The 25,307-nt window shown below is 50.3% G+C and overlaps 1 protein-coding gene across 1 annotated transcript; it reads right to left on the bottom strand.

Annotated features, from left to right (window-relative positions):
• Nucleotides 1-3: 3 nt before the first annotated feature.
• Nucleotides 4-18,788, bottom strand: LOC103119249 (ATPase family AAA domain containing 3A). Its single transcript, XM_007529511.3, has 16 exons — nucleotides 18,435-18,788; nucleotides 13,993-14,069; nucleotides 10,785-10,886; nucleotides 10,559-10,618; nucleotides 10,233-10,302; nucleotides 9,795-9,960; nucleotides 9,637-9,706; nucleotides 8,794-8,949; nucleotides 8,555-8,611; nucleotides 8,342-8,467; nucleotides 8,027-8,151; nucleotides 7,731-7,782; nucleotides 7,342-7,412; nucleotides 6,478-6,645; nucleotides 5,672-5,780; nucleotides 4-518 (listed from the first exon to the last, which is right to left on the bottom strand). Exons 1-16 carry the CDS (start codon nucleotides 18,634-18,636, stop codon nucleotides 372-374), a joined length of 1,758 nt encoding a protein of 585 aa, XP_007529573.1. The 5' UTR covers nucleotides 18,637-18,788; the 3' UTR covers nucleotides 4-371.
• Between the last annotated feature and the right edge of the window lie 6,519 nt (nucleotides 18,789-25,307).

The raw sequence follows: 25,307 nt of genomic DNA, 5'->3' as shown, positions 1-25,307 counted from the left end.
GGGTTTGATATAAGCAGAGGTTTTATTAGGTTCTGGATAAAAAGGCCCCAGCTGTAATCGAGGAAGCCTTTGGGTGGTAACAAGGATGTTCCCTCTGGGATGGGGGTCAGGCTTCTCCAACATACTGGACAGGCTCTGGTTCCAGGAGGGGCTGGGACACCCCCCTGCCAGTCACTATCCCCCTGACGCTGGGGACCCACCAGCACCTGCTTTTGGCCACCCTAGGGCACCAGCCTGGAGGGCGTGGGGGTGCCCTGAGAAGCAAACCCGCCCACTATAGACACCAAGGCCTACAGAGCCATCCTGGCCAGGTGGTGCTGGTGTTGTGGCCTCACTGCCACCACCTGGGAGCCCTGAAGGCAGACCGGCACTCAGGATAGGGACTGGCTGCTCTCAGATCCTGTTCCCTTGGGCTTCAGCCACTGCATCTTCTGCTGGTGCTGCTGGATAGCATCCTGGACACGGCTGTCCATCATGGCCTCGGTCAGGACCCCATCCTCAGAGGCGTATGCCATGGCCTGCAGGAGAGTGCCATGTCTGAAAGCAGGCTGGGAGGGGACACGGACACACACACACACACACACACACACACACACACACACACACTGCAGATGATTGCAGCCCAAGTCAAACTTGTCCCTGCACAAACCACAGCCTGCTGCCACTAGGGACACCTTCCCACTCTACTGACTGCTTCAATTACTTTCTAAAAATAAAGTCCGGCCTGGTCTAAGGAGCAGACCCCCCCTACACCCACACACACACACACACACACACACACACACACACAGCCCGTTTCCCACACAGTGGCTGACACCTAGAAAACCCAGCATGCCTACTACCCAGCAGAACTGCTGCTGCCTGCCCTAAACCTGGGGCTGCAGGTGTAGAACACCCATGCTGTCCTCATCAGGTGTGGACACAGCTCTGCATTGTCTGCTGGGGGGGGGGAGTGTCTGTTTCCCATCCTCCCCACCCCAACAGGACAACAGGGAGGGAAGGATGCTATTTCCAAAAGCCCAGATCAATTGGCCTGATGGGACTACCCATGATTAGACCCCAAATGGTTAGTGACGTCACCTGATGGCTGGCCACCACCTCAGTCAGGTTACAGAGGTCCTTGGTGCTGAAGACTTACTCCCTAAAGTACAGCCCAGTGTAGCTGTGGAGACGAGGTCAACCCAAGGGGGCACTATACCAACTCCTAACCCCATACTCACAGACATGCCCCCAGGGATGGTGGGGAACATGGTGCACATGAAGCAGAAACTCAACCACAATGGCCACCTGACCCCATAGCACCTGTGAGTGCACCTGGGGTACCTCAAGGTCTCAAGGTGCCTTAAGCACCTCAAAGGTCTGACCACTGTGACGTGGGCCCTGCAGGGACCTGGGACAAGATGGAGAAGCAGACAGGTGCGCTCTGTGCCAGCTACATAATTTCTGAGTTGGAAATGACTTAAAAATCTAAAAGTTCATCAAGTAGAAGACAAGCTCACCAGGCAGGGTGCCTGCACTGCCATGCATCCAACCCAGGTTCAAGTCCCAGCAGCACACAGGAGATATCTAGTAATAGGGGCAGCTTTATATTGAGCATGAACCTTGGGGTCTCCGGCATAAAAGTTTGCTCCATAGATCTTTGTTATATTACCCCTAACACTTTTCTTTCTTGAAGTAGACTTTTTTTTTAATTGTCAGAATTTTTGCTGGTGGTTCACACACAAGACAGTTCCACAGCTCCTGGTGAACTGTTATTTTTTTTCTTAGAGAGTAAGAGGTGGTGGCACATCTGGTTGAGTACACATATTACCATGCTCAAGGACCCAGGTTCAAGCCTTTAGTCCCCAACTACAGGGGGAGATTTCAAGAATGGTGAAACAGCACTGAAGTGTTTCCCCCCTCCCCTCTGAATTTTGGTCTCTATCCAAAATTACTTAATTAAGATAGAGACGTAGAGGTAGAAAAACAGAGAGGCGTCACAGCATTGCTCTGCCTCTCATGAAGATTTTCCTGCACAGAAAACTACAAACCAGGGTCCAGGCAATAGTGCAGTGGGTAAGTGCATGTGGCAAGAAGTGCAAGGACCAGCATAAGGATCCGGAAGGATCCTGGTTCAAGCCTTTGGCTCCCCACCTGCAGGGGGGTCACTTCACAATCGGTGAAGCAGGTCTGCTGGTGCCTATCTTTCTTTCCCCCTCTCTTGATTTCTGTCTGTCTGTCCTATCCAACAACAGCAATGGCAACAATTACAACAAAAAAATGGCCTCCAGGAGCAGTGGGTTCATACATAGTGCAGGTCCCAAGCCCCAGCGATAACCCTGGAGGCAAAAAAAAAAGAAAAGAAAACTACAAACTGGGGGTTGGGTGGTAGCACAGCAAGTTAAGCAAGCACACACTGCACAATGCACAAGGACCAGGGTAAGGATCCCGGTTCGAGGCCCCAGCTCCCCGCTTCACAAGCAGTGAAGCAGGTCTGCAAGTGTCTATCTTTCTCTCCCCATCTCTCTCTATTTCTCTGTCCTATCAAACAACAACATCAATAACAACAATGATAAAAAAATCAAGGCCAACAAAAAGGGGGTTAAACAGCGGGTTAAGCGCACACGGTGTGAAGTGCAAGGACCGGGGTAAGGATTCAGGTTCGAGCCCCTGGCTCTCCACCTGCAGGGGAGTCACTTCACAGACGGTGAAGGTCTGCAGGTGTCTATCTTTTCCCCTTTCTGTCTTCCCCTCCTTTTTCCATTTCTTTCTGTCCTATCCAACAACAACGACATAAATAACAATAATAATAATTACAACAATAAAACATCAAGGGCAACAAAAGGGAATAAATAATAAATATTAAAAAAAAAATTTTTAAAGCCTCCAGGAGCAGTGGATTTGTGGTGCAGGCACCGAGCCCCAGTAATAACTCTGGAGGAAAAAAAAATAGAAAACCACACCAACACCCCTTATGAACACCAGTATTTCCAATATCAGTACTAGCAAAAATATATGCTGTGAGCAGGCAGCTTACTTCTGGGATGTGAGGATGGGGCACAAAGGGAAATCACTCAAGGCTGGCATGTACGAATCCCATGAAGCACAGAAAAAATGAGACTGGGAGATAGCTCATTAGGTAGAGGTCCTAGGTTCATCTGCAGGCACAGACAGCACTGAGAGAGCACCATGGATGACAAGCAATGCTGTGTCTGTCTGTCTCTCAAAAAAAGACACACAGGGGAGTCGGGCGGTAGCGCAGCGGGTTAAGCGCAGGTGGCGCAAAGCACAAGGACCGGCATAAGGATCCCGGTTCGAACCCCGGCTCCCCACCTGCAGAGGAGTCGCTTCACAGGCGGTGAAGCAGGTCTGCAGGTGTCTATCTTTCTCTCCTCCTCTGTCTTCCCCTCCTCTCTCCATTTCTCTCTGTCCTATCCAACAACGACAACAACAATAACTACAACAATAAAAAACAACAAGAGCAACAAAAGGGAATAAATAAATAAAATAAATATTTAAAAAAAAATTACAAAAAAAAAAGACACACAGTTGTGGTCCGGGAGGTGGTGCAGTGGATAAAGCCTCGGACTCTCAAGCATGAGGTCTTGAGTTCAATCCCTGGCAGCACATGTACCAGAATGATGTCTGGCTCTTTCTCTCTCCTCCTATGTTTCTCATTAATAAATAAATTAAATAAAAGACACAGTTGGGGGCTGGGCAGTAACGCAGCGGATTAAGCGCACATGGCATGAAGTGCAAGGACCAGCATAAGGATCCCGGTTCAAGCCCCGGCTCCTCACCTGCAGGGGGGGCTCACTTCAGAAACAGTGAAGCAGGTCTCTCCCCCTCTGTCTTCTCTTTCAATTTCTCTCTGTCCTATCCAACAACAGCAATAACAACAACAAGGGCAACAAAAATGGGGAAAATGGGGGGCTGCGCGGTGGTAGCATAGGGGGTTAAGCGCACATGGCACAAAATGCAAGGACTGCCATAAAGATCCTGGTTCAATACCCCAGCACCCCACCTGCAGGGGGGTCGCTTCACAAGCAGTGAAGCAGGTCTATAGGTATCTTATCTTTCTCTCTCCCTGTCTCCCCTCCTCTCTCAATCCTATCCAACAACAGCAATGACAACAATAATAATGACAAGGGGAAAAAAAAAAAGAAGGGAAAAATGGCCTCCAGGAGCAGTGGATTTGTAGTGTAGGCACCGAGCCCCAGTGATAACCTTGAAGGCAAAAAAAAAAGGGGGGGAAATGGCTTCCAGGAGCAGTGGATTCATAGTGCAGGCACCGAGACACACAGAAAGCTAGGCCTGGGAGATTGATTGCTCAGCACATGGGAGGCCCTGATGCCACTGACCAGGGGAACAGCTGGAGGCAACAGGTGAAGTGCTGGAGTACCCTTTTTCACTCTGAAAACAGAAGGCTGGGTGGGAAAGGTGGCTCAGGGGCTGGGGCCTATATGAGATCTTGGGTTTGATCTCCAGCAAAAGATTAAAAGGAAAAAAATTCCACTGATGAGCCCAGGAGGTGGCACAGTGACTAAAACATTGAACTCAAAAGCGTGAGGTCCAGATACCCAGCGCTGCATGTCCCAGAGTGATGCTCTGGTTCTCTATCCTCCTCTTCATTAATATTAATGTCGTGATGACACAGAAGGAAACTCAAGTGCTGTGGTTTCTCTCCCTTACACTGACTGAAAATAAAGAGTGATAAAAATCACATGCATGAGTTCATAGCAACACAGAAAAAAATCCAATTATTAACTATCAAAAAAGGGTGAGGCAGATGTTCACTAAGGCTAGGAAGAGGGCATGATAGCTATGCAAAAAGTCTCACACCAGAGCTGAGCAGTTAACACTTAAAAAATACTGGGGCCAGGGGTTGGGCGGGAGCGCAGCGGGTTAAGCACACTTAGTGCAAAGCGCAAGGACGGCGTAAGGATCACAGTTTGAGCCCCCAGCTCCCCACCTGCAGGGGAGTCGCTTCACAGGTGGTGAAGCAGGTCTACAGGTGTCTATCTTTCTCTCTCCCTCTCTGTCTTCCCCTCCTCTCTCCATTTCTCTCTGTCCTATCCAACAACGAATGACATCATCAACAACAACAATAATAACCACAGCAAGTCTGCAACAACAAGGGCAGCAAAAGGGGAAAAAAAAAAAAAAGGCCTCCAGGAGCAGTGGATTCATGGTATAGGCACCGATCCCCAGCAATAACCCTGGAGGCAGAAAAAAAAAAATACTGGTGCCAGAAGATGGTTGACCAGGTCAGGCTCATACCTCATCATCCACACAGTCCAAAGTGTTCCCCAGCACTGGGGAAGTCTCAGTGCAACTCCTCAATGGCCCACCCGGTATACTTTCAGAGCATACACTTTCCTTGTACAGATAGTTAATGGGACACCCTATGCCTAACTGAGTTTGTGCCCCTGCCTGCACCAGGTATATGGCCCAGTCAGTGGCCCCTGAAACACTGAGCAAGGTAGGGTACACAGACCTGATGGCCCCTGGGTCACATCCAGATAGGCATCATACTGACCACAGCTTGCTGCCACTGCCCTCTGTTCTGGGCAGGCAGAGCTGCCCAGGTTGGAAAGCCAGGCAATGAAGCACACCTTTGTGCAGAACCCTCTAGTAGGAATATCTGAGTGGCCCAGGTGCTACCACCCCAGGCCTGAGGACCCCAACTCACCTGCCATGCCACAGCAAGCTGTGAGATCTCTCGACCTGACATGCCTTCTGTCAGTTGGGCGATCTGTGAGCACTTCTGCCCGTAGTCAAATTGGGCCAGCTTCAGACGCCTGCAAAAGGGTTCCCAGGTGGTGTTCACTGCCCATAGGACCCAGGGCTACGCCAGAGGCCAGGGTGGCACCCTGGCTCCCCTGAGAGGGAGGGTTGGACATGGGAGTGGAGACCATCTGGGAGCCCTGGGCAGGAACACTTTAAATGAGCTAAATACCCCACACTGACTCCAGGACCTCTGACACCCCCTTCCTGACAGGGGTGCTGACTGCAGGTGGGACCATGGCCTCTAGGGATGCTCACACCACTCATCAGCTTCTCCCTATGGCTACCCATAGGGTTCTGAGGTACAGCTAGGATAGGATGGCTACTAATAGGCTGGGGTGAATGGGGCCAGCCAGGGGTGTAAGAGGCAAAAGCGAGGCAGTATTCTGGGGAACCGGCAAGAGATTTGGGCTGAGAGCTACTGGTGGAGGGATTCAGGTCAGTGCTGTGCTCAGGCAGGGCCCTGGGGAGGCTGAAGTAGGCCAGCCTCATATATCTGGGACAGATGACATGAGGCAGTGACCAGGTGACATGGAGGGACCCTGGTGACCATGTGTGGCTAAGTCCAATCAAGACAGACGCCAGGGCCACGGCAGAGTGGGCTAGCCTGTCACAGCCCTCAAGGAGCAGGGCAAAAGGCTGTGGTCAGCCTGCCCTGAGGGAGGAGCCGGGTGGCTCATAGCGTCAGGGTCCCAGGGCATCAACACTCACTGTGTTCCTTCCGTGGCTGGCTGCAGGATGTATCTGTCGAAGTACATCCTGACTAAGCGCTCACGCTCCTCCCGCCCAGGCAGGTCAAAGCTGACCATCTCGTCAATGCGGTCGTTGATGGCCCAGTCAAACTGCTCAGGCTGGTTGCTGGCCAAGACCAGCATGAACCTGTCAAAGACGAGCTGGCTGAGGGCCACGGGCTCACTCTCCACTGGCTTCAAACACAGATGAGCCCAGAAGTCCCGGCACTGTCTCCTGCCCCAACACCTCCTTCCAAAAGCCCTGCTGACACATTTATCAGACACAGTTCCAATGATGTCTGTCAGTGAACCTGGGAGCTCGGGGCTCAAGCACTAGAGAGTCTCTACCTGACCCTCAAAGCTCAGCTCATCCCCATTTCACCGTCCCCTAACCACTGGCCCATCTGACAGGCATCTAAACCATGCTGTGTGCAGGAAGGTGGGGATGCTATTGTCTGAGAGAATCTCCACCACTGTGCCCACCAGGAGGCAGGGATGGGGGGGGGTGCTTCAATAAAGAGGCAAGGGTTCCAGGAACCTAGACATGCTTCCCTGGGGGGGATGAGATCTGGGGGTAGGGGGAGAGTGATAGCAATGCAGTGGTTTGGGCCTCACAAGATAGCTGGCAGGTTCACTCATCCTAGGGAGGCTACCATCACACACTTTGTGTGCACGAAGCAGCACAAAAAGTCTCAGCATTGGCTCTGTCTAAACACCCCCCCCCCCATGGTGTTGGACATAGCCTGGGGTGACCTAGCTCCAGGGACCAGGCTCAGAGATAGGATGGAGGCAGGGGTAGGGATGAACATGCATGACACAGGGTCACTCTGCTGTGGGGTCTCACTTGCTGCTGTGCTGGCCGGTGCGGTGCAGGAAGGCATTCAAGGTGGCCCTAAGGTCCTCACTGATCTTCTCCTACAAAGAAAGCGCCAGTGTTAGGTTAGCATCAGCCTCAGGGGAAGGCAGCAGGCTGAGAGCAGGGTGCAGTAAGCAGCCTGGGCAAGAGGCTCCCCCCACCCAGAGCAGGAGCATGGTGCCCCACCAGCCTGAACTGGAGAATGCAAGTATAACCTCGAGCAGATGCTGCAAAGTACCGCCAACACGAGCTCTGCTCTTTTGAGAGAAATCTGCAAGGATGCTGGCTGATTCCTGGGTTCAGATTGAGCCAGTCTAGCTCTATCCAGGCTGCAGACACCGCCCTGACTGCTCCCCGGAAGCTTCCAGAACACTCACAGTGGCTCGCTTCCTGAGGAAGGCATCTGCCTCGTCCACGAAGAGCAGGAGGCTTTGAAAAGAAGAGTAGATTGGATACTGCCCAGAAGCCACCAGCTTGCAGGGGGTGGGGTGGGGGCAGCCTGCTCTGCCATTGTGATCAGAGAAACTAGTTGCCCCTCTTTTTACATATTTTATAGCCAGAGGCCATGCACGTTGGATATACTGAGAGTCTGCCCCCCTCCCCCCATAGCTGTGGACATCCCAGGCAGAGGCCTAATAAGAGCATCTGGCAGGGGGATGTGGGGCTGGCTCACCCTCGCCGGCTGGTATTGGCCCAGTCGAAGACCTTGTGCATGGCCGTCACGCCGTCCCGGCCCATAGGTGCCACATCCCCGCCCGTCATGATGGCGTAGTCCATGCCTGAGTGCAGCGCCAATTTCTGGGCGCAGGTAGGAAAAGCAGAGGCTCTCCTCCTTGCCACTGTACCTGCCTGGGCTGGGTAGGGGCTGGCCTCCCGTGTGGCTCTCACACCCCAGCCTGCTCCCAGGTGCTATATGCTCGGTCCCCCACCCCAGTACCCCTAGGGAAGCCTGGCCCAAGCAGGGGGCTCTTGGGGAGGCACCGCTCACCTTAGCAAAGAGTGTCTTGCCAGTCCCAGGGGGCCCATACATGAGAATGTTCCGATACAGGCTCCGGTTCTTCTTGGTGTTCCTCGTGGCAATGGCGATGTCACGCACACGTGCCTCCAGGCTGGGCTGCAGAAGACACAGGAACTTGGCTGGAGCTGTGTGGGGCGAGTTTTACAGGTTCCGTGAGGGACCACCCAGTCCAGCAATACTCACACTGAGAACGACACCCTCCAATGCATCCTGGGGCTTGCTGAGGAGCCGCCTGGTGACCTGGGGGACAGTGGGCGGTCAGCATGGTCAGCAGAAGAGAGGCCACAGGAAGCCTGTATCCGGGACCAGTGAGGTGGTGGGGATGCCAGGGGAGGCACACAGGAGAAAGCTTGTGAAGAGGAAGGAGAGAGGACTCCCCCCTGCCAGTGGGGGAGAGAGGCAGACCAAGAGGACAGGGTTACCTGCACAGGGTGCCTGAGCGCCTCCAGCACTGTGATCCTCGATGTCTCCCGCACTAGGGAGGGCTTACCCAGCCGAGCCTCCACAAACCGCCCAGCAACGGAGGTGGCATTCTTGGCAGAATAAATGCCAACAGCCAGCAGGGTGAGCCCTGCCACCTGCAGCAGGGCACAAAGCCAAGTGACACTCAGCCCACCAACCCCACATCTGCCAAGTGACTCTAAGCTCACATGGCGACCTCCAGCCCAGATCTACACCCAGCAGCCATAGGACAGCCAGTGTAGGAGGGAGCAGAGAGCTTAGGGAAAATGCCTGTTCCTTCTCAGGAAGCTAGATGTCTTCTAGCTGAGCTAGGGGAGAACCTGGACAACAGCTGTTCCCACTTTGGAGGTGAAAGGGTGAGGGTCATGGGCAGTTGGCTTAGAGAAGCTTCTGGAATGTGCACTTGAATAGCCATGCAACTCCCTATCTTCTTTGTCCCAGGAGGTGGAAGCCCACACAGAATCTCAGCTTGAAGGGGGCTGGATCCCTAGACACACCCCCTGAAAGTCAGGGCTCGATGTAAGGCTCTGCCTACACTCTCCAGAGTGTGGGAACTCAAGAGGAAGGCAGGAAAGGCAGTTCTTCCCATGGCTTGCTTTTAGCCAGGAGCTTAGATATTACAACCGTATGAACCTGTCTAGCATCAGAGGGAGGCACAGACCTACAGGTTCTGTCAATCTGTCAGCCCAGTCCACATAGGATGGGGAGAGCAGCCAGCACCTACATTCAGCAGGCCCACCCTCAGGAGACAGGGTTGGGCCACCCCCCAACAGGATAAGGGGAGGTATGGCATCAGTGGGTACCGTGGCTGTCACTTTGTCCCAGTCTGTCACAAAGGCACGAAATCCTTCTCCAAACAGGGTGCCAGCTGTCCTGTATGGGGAGGACAACATGACTGGGCTAGATATAGCCCCTGGCCACAGGGCTGGGACATGGTGCACTCGGACACTGGCTGCCTCACCGGATGGACTCCAGGATGGTCTGGCGGTGCTCAGCTGCCCGCAGGCGGATCTGCTCTCGGATGATGTCTGCATTCTCACGATCAGCCTTGGCCCGGGCACGTGCCTCGGCCTCCACCCGAAGCATTTCATTCTTGTGACGCAGCTCCATCTCCCGCTCCACTGTGGCTGAGGGGAAAGGCAGAAAGAGCTCAGTGACTAATGGCCCCTCCCCACCAGGGTCCATATACCAGAAACTCCACCACCACCACCACCACCACCACCACCACCACCACCACCAACACACCCACGTAGGACAGCAGATACACCTGACTTCCCAATATGCTAACCCACCTGGACAGCCCACAACAGGACCCAGACTTCCTCCTCCGGGAGGGGGAAGGCCCTGCCCTGAGCTGCTGCAGCCTCAGGCTCCCCAGAATGAAGACCCATATGCCTACCTCGCCTCATGGCCTCCTGCTTCTGCACAGACTCCTCCTGCTTCCGCAAATTCTCTTCATTCATATGTTGCTGAGACCCAAGAAAAGGGAAAAGGTTTCTGAGGCAGGAAACAACCATCAGTCCCAGAGTTCTCTGTTCCAGCAGACAAATGGCATGCCTTCCCCCCCACACACACACAACCCCAGCAGCACCATGCAGTCAGGGGCCCCCACACGGCAACAGAGCGTGTAACTTCCAGATGCGCCTCAAGGCAGAGTATATCAGTAAAACCCCAGGTGCCAGGTTCTGCTCCCCTGGGCGTGAGAACAGAGCAGAGCAGGCTCACCTGCTGCTTCAGCTGGTCATCATAGCGCTGCCGCGTCAGTTTGTCCTGGTACTGGGCCCTCTGGGAGGAGAGGCAGGGTGAACACAGGCTGGAGCTCACAGCCTGGGTCCAATCTCACTGGGGTGCTAGGCCCCCGCTGGGGCAGCCCCCACCATTTGCAGTCAGTGAGCACACCTGGCTGTTCAGGCTTCCCAGGTGCCCCCAAACCCGACCCCATGATCCTCACAGCCTGGTGCTGCCGTGTCTCTTCGCTCAAAGTCTTCCTCCTCTCCTCCGCCTGCACGCGGATCTGCTCCGTCTTCAGCTGCTCCACAGCAGCCTCATATTCCTGCAGACACACCAGCCATCAACCCACAGTTCTCCAGCCAGGGGCCAGTTGTTTCCATAGCCCTCTGTGGGGTCCGAGAAGAGAACCCAGGCTGGGTGGAGGGCATGTGCTAACAAGGAAAAAACCCTGGCCCCCAGGTGCCCCTGCACCAGGGCCCGGGAGAGCCCAGAGCCACTGTCAAGAGAGAAGAGATAGAAAAGTGGGCGAGGCCTTGGATGGCTGTCACTGCCCTCCCCTGAGTCCAACTCCTGGTGGCTTTCCATCTTTACAAACTCGTTTTTCAAAAGCTTTACTTAATACAAAAAGAAAATTTCATGAGAAGCCAGTTGGTGGTCCATTTGGTTGAACGCACAAGGACCTGGGTTCGAGTCCCAGTCCCCACCTGCAAGGGGAAGTTTCCCAGGTGGTGAAGTAGTTCAGTTTCCTTCTCTTTCTTTCTTTGCCTCTTTCCCCTCTCCCTCTCTATCACCTCCTCCCCTCTCAATTGCTAGCTGTCTCTATCCAATATATAAAGGCAATAATAATAAAAAAAAAAAACCTAATGAGATGGGGAAGAAGGCAAAAGAAACAAATTAGGGGCTGGGCAGTGGCACAGCTGGTAGAACACACACATTTCAGTGCACAAGGGCTCAAGTCACCTTTAGGGGAAAGCTTCACAAGAGGTGAAGCAGGGCTGCAGGTGTCTCTCTATCTTTACCCTTGCCTCTCAATTTCTGTCCCATAAAAAACAAAGAGCACAGGGAGTCGGGCTGTAGCGCAGCGGGCTAAGCGCAGGTGGCGCAAAGCACAAGGACCGGCATAAGGATCCCGGTTCGAACCCTGGCTCCCCACCTGCAGAGGAGTCGCTTCACAGGCGGTGAAGCAGGTCTGCAGGTGTCTATCTTTCTCTCCTCCTCTCTGTCTTTCCCTCCTCTCTCCATTTCTCTCTGTCCTATCCAACAACGGCGACAACAATAATAACTACAACAATAAAAAAAAAACAGCAAGGGCAACAAAAGGGAATAAAATAAAATAAATATTAAAAAAAAATTTTAAAAAACAAAAAACAAAGAGCACAAAGTGCAAAGACCAGCATAAGGATCCGGTTTGAGCCCCTGCTCCCCACCTGCAGGGGGGTCACTTCACAGGCGGTGAAGCAGGTCTGCAGGTGTCTGACTTTCTTTCCCCCGTCTTCCTCTCCTCTCTTGATTTCTTTCTGTGCTATCCAACAATGACATCAGTGGCAACAATAACAACAAAGGCAACAAAATGGGGAAAAAAATGGCCTCCAGGAGCAGTGGATTCGTAGTGCAGGCACTGAGCCCCAGCAATAACCCTGGAGGCAAAAATGAAGAAGAGAAAGAGAAAGAGGAAGAAGGAGGAGGAGAAAAAGTAAGAAAGGGAGGGGGAGGGGGAAAAAAAAAAAGTAAGAAAAAAAAAAAAAGACTGCCAGGAGTGGTAGGTTCCTCAGGCAAGACTAAATCCCAGAGATAATGGTTATTTATACAAAGAGATTCTCATACCCAAGGATCCAAAGCCCCAAGCTCAACCAACACCACCCCCCCATTATAAGACAGAGCTCAGCAGTGATCTGGTAAAGAAAAACCAAATAAAGTAAGACAGAAAGAAAAAGACAGACAGTAAAGAAACAAACTAACGTGGCCTGGGAGGTGGCACAGTAAATAAAGCATTGGACTCTCAAGAAGGAGGTCCTGAGTTTAGTTCACATCAACACATGTACCAGAGTGATGTCTGGTTCTTTCTTTCTCTTCTCCTATCTTTCTCATTAATAAATAAATAAAATATTTTTTTTAATTATTTTTTTATTTTTTCCCTTTTGTTGCCCTTGCTTATCGTTATTATTGCTGTTGTTGTATAGGACAGATAGAAATCGAGAAAGGAGGAGAAGACAGAGAAGGGGAGAGAAAGACACCTGCAGACCTGCTTCACAGCCTGTAAAGTGAACCCCCTGCAGGTGAGGATTTTGGGGCTCAAACCGGGATCCTTATGCCAGTCCTTGCCATGTGTACTTAACCCGATGCACCACCGCTCAGCTCCCAGAAATTAATTATTTTAAAAACTGAGAATATTGGGAGTCAGGTGGTAGCACAGCAAGGTTAAGTGCACATGGCGCAAAGTGCAAGGACCGGCATAAGGATGCCGGATCGAGCCCCCGGCTCCCCACCTCCAAGAGGAGTTGCTTCACAGGCAGTGAAGCAGGTCTTCAGGTGTCTATCTTTCTCTCTCCCTCTCTGTCTTCCTTTCCTCTCTCCATTTCTCTCTGTCCTATACAACAACAATGACATCAATAATTACAAGGGCAACAAAAGGGAATAAGTACATTAAAAAGAAAAGAAAGAAAGAAAAACTCAGAATATTGGTGCAGAAGGAGCCAGGTTCCTTTTCCTTTGCAGGCAGGAAGCTTCACAAGAGCAAAGGAGTGCTACAGGTGTTTTTCTTCCCCTCTCCCTATTTCCCTCCTGTCTGCCCATTCCTTCTCAATTTAACCTGTCTCTATCCAATAAACATTGATAATAAATAAAATAAATTTAGACAAAAAGAATACATATTGGGTGGTCCGGGAGGTGGTGCAGTGAATAAAGCACTGGATTCTCAAGCATGAGGTCCTCTAAGTTCAATTCGCAGCACATATGCCTGAGTGCGTCTGGTTCTTTCTCTCTCTCTCCTTCTATCTTCATGAATAAATAAAATCTTAAGCTCAGTGGTACTGCCCCGTACAAGAGGCTTTGGGCTCTTTCCTGGGAAGGCAGGAAAAAGACCAAGTTGCCTTCTGTCATTTAGGGTGTTTGATTTATTCTGTTTTTCATAAGGTGTTGGGAATTGAACCCAGGGCCTCAAGCCTGCAAGGGTACCTACCTCTGAGCTATCTACCTCTGAGCTATCTCCTACTCACTCTGAGTATGCCTCATGGTCAGCTGTCAGGACCCTTATGGTCAGTTGCCATGCAGTCTGTGCCCAGACTCCTCCCATCACCCCATGACTGGCTGTGCCATTGCTTCCTGCTTAAGAAGGACTAGACTAATAGGGTCTCCTGCCAGCTGTCTCCTGTGCCCTGGCCCTCCCTCAGCTAAGAAAGCACTCCCTGATGGCAGTGCCCACAGCTCACTTTGAGTTTGGACTGCTGCTCCATCTGCAAAGTCTGCTCCTGCATCTGGGCAAGGCTTAGCGCCTCCTTCGCATGTCCTGTGGAGAAGCACAGAGGCTATTAGAATGCAATGCTGGCTTGTGGCCTCCAGACTCTAGGGAGACCACAGGACACCAGCACCTCAAAGCACAAGCGCTCACCTGTATGCTGTCCAGACCTCCCTCCAAAGCCCCTTCAGAATACCTGGAAGTGGAGGAAACCCTCACATTCTAAAGGGCTGTATCAGGAACAGAAACACTGTCCCATGCCCACTAAGAGGAGGAGGCAGAGACCCAGGAGGTGTCACAGTGAGCAGAACATCTGACCTGTGAGCAGGTCCTGATATCGATCCCTGGGATCGCATATGCCAGAGTGCTGCTCTGGTTCTCTCTCAGTAATAAATAAAAGAGGAGGGGTTTGTAGAGACATCTTAGGAGAGCACAGAATACATGCCTGATGCTCCCAGTTCAATCCATGCTGCTACACACAACAGCTGGTGCTCTAGCTTCTTTCTCTATCATGAAAATACCTCTTAAGGCGTCCCGGGAGGTGGTGCATCAGGTTAGGTGTTGTACTCTCAAGCACCAAGGCCAATACCTAGCATCACATGTGCCAGAATGGTCCTCTGATGCACGCCACCCTCCCTTACCATTAGCAAATAAATGTTTAAAGGTTTTCGTGCCTGAAGCACCAAGGTCCATAAGCCAGAGCTGAGCAGGGCCCTGGTAACAAATAAATTACCATCATGTGAAATAAATAAAACTTGGAAGATGAAAAGCTTCCCGATGAACTGAAATACCTATGGCAGGGAGTTGGGCAGTGACACACCTGCTTGAGAACACACGTTACAATGCATAAGGACTCAAGACCCCAGCCCCCAACTACAGGGGGAAGCTTTACCAAAAGTGATAGTGTTGCAGTTATCTTCATGCCCTGTCACCCCCCTTCCTTCTCAACTTCTCTATTTCTAAATAAAATTATATTTTTTAATTAAGGAAATTTAAAAAAGCAGGGGCCAGGCAGTAGCACAACTGCTTAAGAGCATACATAACAGTGCGCAAGGACCCAGGTTCGAGCCCCTAGTTCTCACCTGCAGGGGGAAAGCTTCACAAGTGGTGAAGCAGGGCTGTAGGTGTCTCTCTGCCTCTTATCCTATCTTCCCCTTCCTCCCTGCTCAATTACTCTGTCTCTATCCAATAAATAATAATATATAAATAAGGAAAAAAAGCAAGCCCATAGCTACAGTTCCTTTTCTGTTCATGACACTCAGATTATGAGAGCTTTGACACCTGTTACTGCTCAGTTAAAAACACATAAACCAGAGCGAGGAATGGTTTTATTACCGAGTTATTGCACAGACCTGTTAGATACACCTGTCAGCACTCTGTGAACCTGTCTCCCATGCCTGTACCTATACCTTTGCTTACAGAGTCTGTCCTTCTACTCCTGCCCACTGTCCTGGAAGCCTTCAATGTAAGTTGCAGGCTCCAGTTTGACCTTTCAACCCCAAAGTACCACAACATGCCCAGTGGAGCAGACCACCTGTATATAGTTCGCTATCTTCTTTCTGGGGTTCCATTATACAGTGTGTATCAGCTCCATCAGGATCTTCAGATGGAAAGGCTCCTCAAGGCTTGGCAGGCTCAGACGGGGGTCCTCCAGGTCCCATCCCATTGCTAGGCCCAGGGGCAAATGTGTGGGATCACAGGCCAAAAGAGACCTGTCCCAATTCCAAGACAAGCCACCTTTGATCAAGAGTTCCCTCCTACATAGACTCAGTGAGAGAAGATAAGCCAACTGTTGAGCAAAGGGCCTTGCACTCACATACTCCACTAGTCACAAGCTAGAATTCATCATCAATTACAGTGTTTCTGAGATCTGAAGAAAGTTTACCCAATAGAGCTCATGCCCTGCTAGGCACAAGACCCTGAGTTCCAGTGGAGGGTCATGGATGGTAGCTTCATGAATGATGGAGTGGTGCTGTGCTTTCTCCCCCTTCTCCTTTCTAAAATAAAACAACAAAATTGGACCAGGGAGGCCACTCAGTGGCATCACTGAGGCACAAAGCTCTGGGCTCACACCTCAAGCAAGTGACTGAACGAGAAAGGGAGATTCATCCCAGTGACATGCTTGTCCTGCACCCACTATCCTGGGTACAGTAGGAGCACCTGAGGCACCTGAGGCAGACAGCTCAAGGCTGCAGATGCTGTCCTGGTTCTCCAAGAGGGCTAGGGGAACATGGCAGCACTGGGCTGGGGGCCCAGTACAGAGAAGGCTTTCAGGAGCCCTCTCAAGAGGACCACAAAGCTAGATGGGACTGCCTACAACTAAACACAGAAGGCCTGCTGCCCAGCCAAGGAATTGGCCAAGTCTAGGAGGTCAGGAGACTCAGGAAGCAGAAGCATCCAGAACATTTGCCACAAGGCTACAGACAGCAGTGCCAGAGAAAGAGATAGAAAAGGAAGGGATGGGAGTTGGGCGGTGGCGCAGTGGGTTAAGCGCATGTGGCGCAAAGCGCAGGGACCGGCGTAAGGATTCCGGTTCGAGCCCTCGGCTCCCCACCTGCAGGGGAGTCGATTCACGGGCGGTGAAGCAGGTCTGCAGGTGTCTATCTTTCTCTCCCCTCTCTCTCTGTCTTCCCCTCCTCTCTCCATTTCTCTCTGTCCTATCCAACAACAAAGCAACGTCAACAATGGCAATAATAACCGCAACGAGGCTGCAACAACTAGGGCAACAAAAAGGGGGAAAAATGGCCTCCAGGAGTGGTGGATTCATGGTGCAGGCACCGAGCCCAGCAATAACCCTGGAGGAAAAAAAAAAAAAAAAAAAAAGGAAGGGATGTGGGCTCTTCCTACATGGAAAGGAGTGGCGGGCCAGAGTGAAAATTCTCACACTGACCAGATGTGAAGCAGGGCGAAAAATGGGAGTCCCCACCAGCGTGCAGAGACTTCTTGGTGGGAAATGAAGACTTGATCAAGAAAGCAGAGGTTCTGGGGACCCTGGCAGAGAGCGATCCAGGGCAAATCAGATCAGGAGACATGGGAGCAGCTTCACAGGCAGGAGCAGACAGTGTTTGGGTGTGTGTCTCTCTCTCTCAAAGGAGGGACAGAGGGTGGTGACCACTCCATAGTGGCTCCCACAGGTACACTGAGGCACTGCTCAGAGGCTTCTATAACTGCCCACCGTTTAAGGGTGTTTGTGGTGGTCCGGGAGGTGGCGCAGTGGATAAAGCGTTGGTCTCTCAGGCATGAGGTCCTGAGTTCAATCCCCAGCAGCACATGTACCAGAGTGATCTCTGGTTCTTTCTCTCTCCTATCCCTCTCATTAATAAATAAAATATTTAAAAATGAAACCTAAACTTAACCCTGTTTGTTAAAAAAAAAAAAATGTGTGTGTGGAATCAAGACTCACCTTCCAAAAATAAGAACTTTGAAACTGGTTTGTGAGTGAAATCTGAAAAGAAGGGCCACAGAAAGTTATCCCCTTAAGTATGCCCTTAATAAGAAGTTGTTATGCCTTATGTCTAAAGTCTGCCGTCATCTGATGCCCAGCCACTGCTTCGATGAGTAAAATTATCTAACAAAGTAAATACACCTGGTCTGGGGGAAGTGGATGTTCCAGCTAGACCTAAAGAAAATTGGCTGTCCTGGGTAAGGCCTCAAATAATCTAAACATCTTTTAAAATATCTAACATTTAATCTAAACATCTCCTAAGCAGAGACCTGAGAGTCAGCAGGCCCTGACTGTTGACACAGTACTCATCACACACACAGCTCTGGGAAGGGCTGGGGGTGAAACAGTCAGTGTGGGGCCTTTCCCAGTTAAGACTGTCTAGGCTTCCCTCTAGGGACTCCTTTGGGGGAAAATGGCACCTCTGCTGAAATAAAACTTTGAGAATCAATGTATTCTTTCAACCAGTATTTATTCAGCTCCGTCTACATTCCAGGTTCGTAAGTACGGAAACTACATCTTACAACAAGTCTCTAAAATCACAAGAGAAAGGCAAGATCTGAAGAAAATAAATGGGTTTTGCGGCTCCCGATTGAGGGTCCTAGGCCAAGGTCATCAGGCTGGGTCAGGCCTGTCTGACCCGTTGCTTTACAGACCTGGTCTACTTTTGAATGCTCAGATTTTTCCAATAATAGATGCAAACCTGACATTTTTCTTTTAACCAGTTCCTCCAATGTGCATCCCTTTCACCGTTGAGAACTGCTAGCAAACAACACACAAAGCTCCTCTGATCAGAAGCTACCGCCCTCAGTAGGGGCAGATGGACAAGGTACAGCCCCTGCTTCCCACGTGACAGCCAGAAGGGACCAGGGGTCGCCGGGCCCGCACCTGCCTGCATGCACGTAGCTGCCGCAAGTGACGGCTGCCGGGCAGAGTCCGCTCGAGGCCCGCCCTGCCCCGACCCGCGCACTCACGCGAGTGCTCCAGCTCGCGCGCCGCCTTGGCCGCGCGCTCCAGGCCCGTCGGGTCGAAGTTGCTCCATTTGTCCTTGGGCGCCGGCCGGTCCCCAGCGCCGCGCTCGCCTCCGCCTTCAGGGCCAGGCTGCGAGGGCGGCAGGGGCAGCGGCGGCCCCGAGCCCTCACCCTTGGAGCCCTTGATGCCAAAGAGCCAAGACATTGGCCAGTGAGCCGCTTGCTCCACGAGCTGCAGCAGCCGCCGGGACTGAAGTCTAGCACCCACCACGCGCACTCCGTGAACCCGCTGCAAGCACAATCGCGCAGGTGCTACACACGCCTCTTCCTACAGGGCGACGGAAGCACGTGAAGGCTACTGTCCTACAGCCTCCCTCTGATTGGCTGCGATTGCTTTGGCGTCACTTCCGCTATCGAGTGGCGAGTGCTATAGCAAATTCTAAAGCGAACTCGGCGGGGCGGAACTTAGCGCCTCGCTTACGGAAAATGGTTAGGGACAAAATTAATGAGAATGAGCCTGTGATGCGTCACTTCCGGTTAGCGAAGGCCTTGTACCCGGTTGTTCTGGGCGCCAAGGGGCGGAGATGCATAGGAAGCCAAGGGATTCCTCGGTGTTCGGGGACAGGCGACAGCCTGGTGAGTCAGGACGCTGGGAACACGAGAGCACTTGATCACATCGCGACCAAAGTGGAGCCCGCACTTTCCAGCCACTCCTACCCCCAAGCTTTGCCTGTGCGGTCTAGGGGACCAGGACACCAGGCTGGACGCCAGAGAATTACAACACAGTGAAATGTTGCTAATAAACGGTCACTGTTCCTTGAGCTGTCTTCCAAGTCGCCTTTTCTTTCCATGGTGGAATTAACTTGCGCACTATTTGAAAATAGCATAATGGTTATGTGAGGGCCACTGTTACTCCATATTGTCTAAGGCAGCCAAGAAAAACCTCATAAGCCAACAGCTGCAGTACAGCTGCACTTTACCCTTGAAAAAGTAGTCTCAACTTTCTACCTATCAGCAGTTGTTCTGTAAACGGAGGTCATGATAGCCCCGAAACCCAAAATTTGCTTAACTGACAAGAACTGCCAGGGACGGTGGTCAAATTCCCTGACAAACAGGTCTGAACTTTAAGTGACCCCCTAAGTGCCCCCCCCCCATGTGGATAAAAAGAATCTATCTGCGTCTCTTGGGCGCTCACATGCCACTATTAAGAAGTGCATGTAGCCCAGGCTTAAGCTTGATTCAATAAAGGCTCTTTGCTTTTACATGTGATTCTGGCCTCCACTCTGTGGGAATGGGATCTGAAATCTGGGCATAACAGGTTATGCAAACAGACTCGCATGCCTGAGGCTCTAGCGTCGCAGGTTCTACCCCCCCTCTCCCACACACACACCACCATAAGCCAGAGCTGAACAGTACTCTGGTTAAAATACATATATATATAGTACAAAAAGGTGGGGAGCGTGCGGTAGTGCAGCGGGTTAAGTGCACATGGCTCAAAGCCACCGACTGACCTAAGGATTCTGGTTCAAGCCCCTGGCTCTCCACCTTCAGGGGGGTCGCTTAGCAGGCGATGAAGCAGGTCTGCAGGTGTCTGTCTTTCTCTCTCCCTCTCTGTCTTCACCTCCTTTCTCCATTTCTCTCTGTCCTATACAGCAATAAAACAACCATGGCAACAAAAGGGAAAAAATAGCCTTCAGGAGCAGTGGATTCGGAGTGCAGGCACCAAGCCCCAGCCAATAACCCTGGATACAAAAAAAGAAAAGAAAAAATAATTTGAGACCTGAACAAAATTAGGGAAAATCTTTTTTTTTTCCTTCAGGGTTATCACTGGGGCTCTATGACTGTACCATGAATCCACTGCTCCTGGAGGCTATCTTTTCCCCTTTTGTTGTCCTGGTTGTTTTATAGTTTTTTTTTTGTGTGTGTGTGTGTGTGGTTATTATTGTTATTGATGTCGTTGTTGGATAAGACAGAGAAGAGTGGAAGACAGAGGGGGAGAGAAAGAGAGACACCTGCAGACCTGCTTCACCACTTGTGAAGCGACTCCCCTGCTGGTGGGGAGCCAGGGACTTGAACTGGGATCCTTATGCTAGTCCTTGCGTTTTGTGCCATGTGTGCTTACCCACTGTGCTACTGCCTGACTCCCCAGAAAATACTTTAATAAGTCATTCTAGCATTTAGGATGCTAGGAATCAAACTGGAGACCTCATTTTAAGTCACAAACCAGTGATGGAACAGTGCTATGGCTTCTCTCCTGTTTGTCTCTCACCTTTTATGTATTATAAAAATGAAAGCGGCATGGAGCTTGGGGGAGATAGCATAATGGTTATGACTCATACCTGAGGCTCTAAGGTCCCAGGTTCAAGCCCCACAAGCCAGAGCTGAGCAGTGCTCTGGTTTGAAAAAAAGAGAGAGAGGAGTGAGGAATCCATCATGAACAGTGGAATTGTGTAGGCATTAAGCCCAACAATAACCCTGGTGTCAAAGAAAAAAGTCTGGATTACAACCGTAAATTAGGTCACAACAGGTGGCACAGTAGAAGTGTGGAACCCAAACACAAGATTCTGAGGGAGACTGCGAGCAACGTATGTGTCAGAATGATGCGCTGGTTCCACCTCTCACTGTCATAAATAAATACATGGGGGGATGGGCAAGCAGTAGTGCACTGGGTTAAGCATACATTGTACAGTGTAAGGACCTGCGCAATGATCCAGGTTAGAGCTCCCTGCAGGGAATTCGCTTCACAAGTGGTGAAGCAGGTCTGCAGGTGTCTCTGTCTCTTTCCCTCCCTGTCTTCCCCCTCTTCCCTCAATTTCTCTCTATCCAAAAAAATCTAAATAAATAAACACATAAGTCAAGAGCTAGATGGTGGCAAACCTCCTTAAGTGCGCGGTGAAGCAGTGTTGGCAAGTGTCTCTGTTTCTGTTTCTCTTTCTCTATCCCCCCCTCTCAATTTCTCTCTGTCCTATCAAATAAAGTTTTAAAAATTTTTTGTAAATATTTATTTTCCCTTTTTGTTGCCCTTGTTGTTTTTCTGTTGTAGTTATTATTGTTCTTGTTATTGATGTCATCGTTGTTGGATAGGACAGAGAGAAATGGAGAGAGGAGGGGAAGACAGGGGGAGAGAAAAAGAGACACCTGCAGACCTGCTTCACTGCCTGTGAAGCTACTCCCCTGCAGGTGGGGGGCTGGGGGCTCGAAGCAGGATCCTTATGCTGGTCCTTGCGCTTTGCGCCACGTGCGCTAAACCTGCTGCACTACTGCCGAACTCCCTAAATAAAGTTTTAAATAAATAGGGGCCAGGTGGTGGCACACCTTATTAAGCACACATGTCATATGTGCATGTCATATGTTCCAGCCCCCAGTCTCCACCTGTAGGAGGAAAGCTTTGCAAGTGGTGTTTCTCTTTCCCTCTCTATCTTCTCCTTCCCTCTCAATTTCTATTGCCATCCAATAATAAATACATAAAAACACAATTTAAAGAAAAATAAATAAGTAAATAGGTCTCATGTGTTACAATGCACAAGGACCCAGGTTCAAGCCCTAGGTCCCCACCTGCAGGGGGAGAGCTTTGCGAGTGATAAAGCAGTGCCGCAGGTGTCTGTCTCTCTTCCTCTGTCTTCCCCCTTCCATCTTGATTTCTGGCTGTCTCTATCCAATAAATAAATAGATAATACAAAAAGTTAAAAAATAAATAGGTCTTAATTGTGTATATTAAGAGGGATGCAACCCAGGAACCATACCCATGGGAGCACTGGAGTCCTGGTCCCCATCCACCTACCCACTGAAGCAGAGCTCCCAGATGCCTGCCACCCTGTGCTAGTGAGAGGCCTGTGGACACTGGCCTGGCCATTGCAGGACTGAGGCAGGCACTGCCACCTCTCCCAGAGAAGCAAGCTCAATGGAGACTGGTTTTTCTGGGGGTTGACCAGACAGGAGGGGGCCATGACACCTGGCCCTGACAGAAACTGCTCCATACTCCAGAGGCTGGACCTGAGTGAGAAGGCAGCAGGACAATGGCTGGCCTGCTCAGGCACTTGGCAAGTTGACAGTCTAGGTTCCTGGCTGGCAGGTGCACCAACCATACTCCTGAGGGCACTGCAGGGACTCACGTGGAGAACAGGCCACTGTCCCAGTGCATATCTTTATACCCTTGGAGCTTCTACATCTGTGGCTAAGATGATAGAACTTATCAACAGGGTGTTTGCTTGCTTTTCTGAAACACAGGTAACTAATGGCATACTTGTTTATTTAATATGAGAGGAGAGAGAGAAGAGGAGGAGGAAGAAGAAAGGACCTGGAGAACACCAGAGAGAAGGGAAGAACAACTATGGGATGATTTCACTCATAAGTAGAATGTAGAGAATTGAAACACATGAACTTGAAAAAAGAAGAGAAAAAAAAACACATAGGGTGGGGGAGATAGCGTAATAGTTATGCAAACAGACTCTTGTGCCTGAGGCTCCCAGGTCTCAGGTTCAATGCCCTGTACCACCATAAGCCAGAGCTGACAAGCTCTCTTCTGTTGAAAAAAAAACAACAACAAAAAGTTTATGTGTGTGTTTGTGTGCATATTCAACCCATAACTATGATCTTGGGAGAACTGGTAGTTACCATTGGTGGTGGTGGGATACAGAACTTTGGTGGTGGGAATGGTATGGATACTCCTGTTTTCCTTTTCCTTTTTCTTTTTGAGTCTTTATTTTATTAGATATAGACATCGAGAGGGAGGAGAAGGTAAAGGAGGAGAGAGACACCTGCAGCCCTGCTTCACCACTTGTGAAGCTTTCCCCCTGTAGGTGAGGATCAGGGGTTTGAACCTGGATCCTTGCACACTATAATGTGTGCCCTTAACCAGTCGTGCCACCTGCCCCTGCCATTTTATTTTCTTTTAAAGATTTTATTAATGAGAAAGATAAAGAAAGGACCAGATATCACTCTGGTGTATGTGCTGCTGGGGATTAAACTTGGAGCCTCAGGCTTCAGAGCCCAGTACTTTATCCTCTGTGCCACCTCCTGGACACACATCCCCCCATTTTCTTGCATTATTGTAAGTCATTATTAAATCACTGAAAGAGGAAGAGGAGGAGGAAGAATAATAAAGTCTGGGGAAATAGCATAATGGTTATGCAAAAAGCTTTCCATGCTTGAGGCTCCAAAATCCCAGGTTCAGTTCCATAATGCCATTGTAAGCCAGAGCTCTATCTCTCTCTCCCTTCCTCCCTCCCTCCCCCTCTCTGCGTCTATTTAAAAAAAAAATGATGGCATCTCTCTCGAGGGCATGCACATATCCATGCCTGTGTCTTTCTCTTTTTGATCCCTGCTTTGCCTCAATAAACACTCACCTCTGGGTGGGGGCAGCAGTAACCCCGAGCAGTGGAATTGCATATACGAGAGGACCTGGCCCAAGCAAATAGGTGATGTATGTAGTCAAGAGTGTTGGATTCTGAAACATGAGGTCCTGATTTCAATTCCTGGCATCACATATGCCAAAGTAATACTCTGGTTTGTGAGCATACACATTACAGCGCGCAAGAGCCTGAGTTCAAGCCCCCAGTCCCCACTTGCAGGAGGAAAGCTTCATGAGTAATGAAACAATTTTTTATGTCTACTAAATTAATATTTACGGGGTCGGGCAATAGCTCAGTGAGTTAAGCACACATGGTGCTAAGCGCAAGGACAGGGTAAATAAAGATCCCTGTTCAAGCCCCCAGCTCCCCACGTGCAAGGGAGTCGCTTCACAGTCGGTGAAGCAGGTCTGCAGGTGTCTTTCTCTCTCCCCCTCTATCTTCTCTTCTCTCCATTTCTCTCTGTCCTATTCAACAATGACATCAATAACAATGACTACAACAACAATAAAACAAAGGCAACAAAAGGGAAAAAAAGAAGCAAAATTAAATTTTTTCTTTGAAAAATGAGTATTTAAAATTAGCAAGGGGGTAAGTCGGGCGTTAGCACATCAGGTTAAGTGCACCGTGGTGCAAAGTGCAAGGACCAGTGTAAGGATCCCAGTCGAACCCCTGACTCCCCACCTGCAGGGTCTATCTTTTTCTCACCCTGTCTTCCCCGCCTTTCTCCATTTCTCTCTGTCCTATCCAACAATGATGACATCAATAATAGCAACAATAATAACTACAACAATAAAACAAGGGCAACAAAAGGAATAAGTAAAACTATTTTAAAAAATAAATATTAAAAAAGGGAGGGCTGGGCAGTGGCACAACAGGTTAACCACACATGGCGCAAAGTTCAAGGACCAGCATAAGGATCCCAGTTCGAGCCTCTGGCTCCCCACCTGCAGGGGGGTTGCTTCACAGGTGGTGAAGCATGTCTGCAAGTGTCTATCTTTCTCTTCCCCTCCTCTCTCAAGTTCTCTCTGTCCTATCCTGTTGTTTTTGCCGGGCTATGTTGTTTTCGCCAGGCTGGCTTCACGGGCGGGTAACAGACAACCAGGGACTCATGGTTGAGCTGTAGGCAGTATCTCTTTATTCATGCAGGACGCAGCACAATCTAAGAGGAGCTAAGCTAAACTCAAGTTAAAGTACCCTAAAACTCACAATGCTGTCATTATATATACTTGCCAAGTAGGGTGGAAACAGGATGTGACATAGAGAGGGTGGAGAGAAAAGTGACTGGTGAAAATCAGAGTGTGACAAGGAGGGGGCGGAGCAGGCGAGAATCCTATCACTGAACCACCAATGCCCTGGGGGGAGGGTGGTGCTTGTTAACAGTGGTTATGTAAATAGAATAGTGTTAAGCAGGGGGGGATTTAAACCAAATGAAACAAAAGGGGTCTCATGCATACCAACACTATCCAACAACAACAACAGTAATAACAACAAGGGAACAACAAGGACATCAAAAATGGGAAAAATG

This window comes from Erinaceus europaeus, chromosome 10 (genome assembly GCF_950295315.1).
Source record: "Erinaceus europaeus chromosome 10, mEriEur2.1, whole genome shotgun sequence".
NCBI classification, from domain to species: Eukaryota; Metazoa; Chordata; class Mammalia; order Eulipotyphla; family Erinaceidae; genus Erinaceus; species Erinaceus europaeus.
This window is presented reverse-complemented; position numbering and strand designations above follow the sequence as displayed.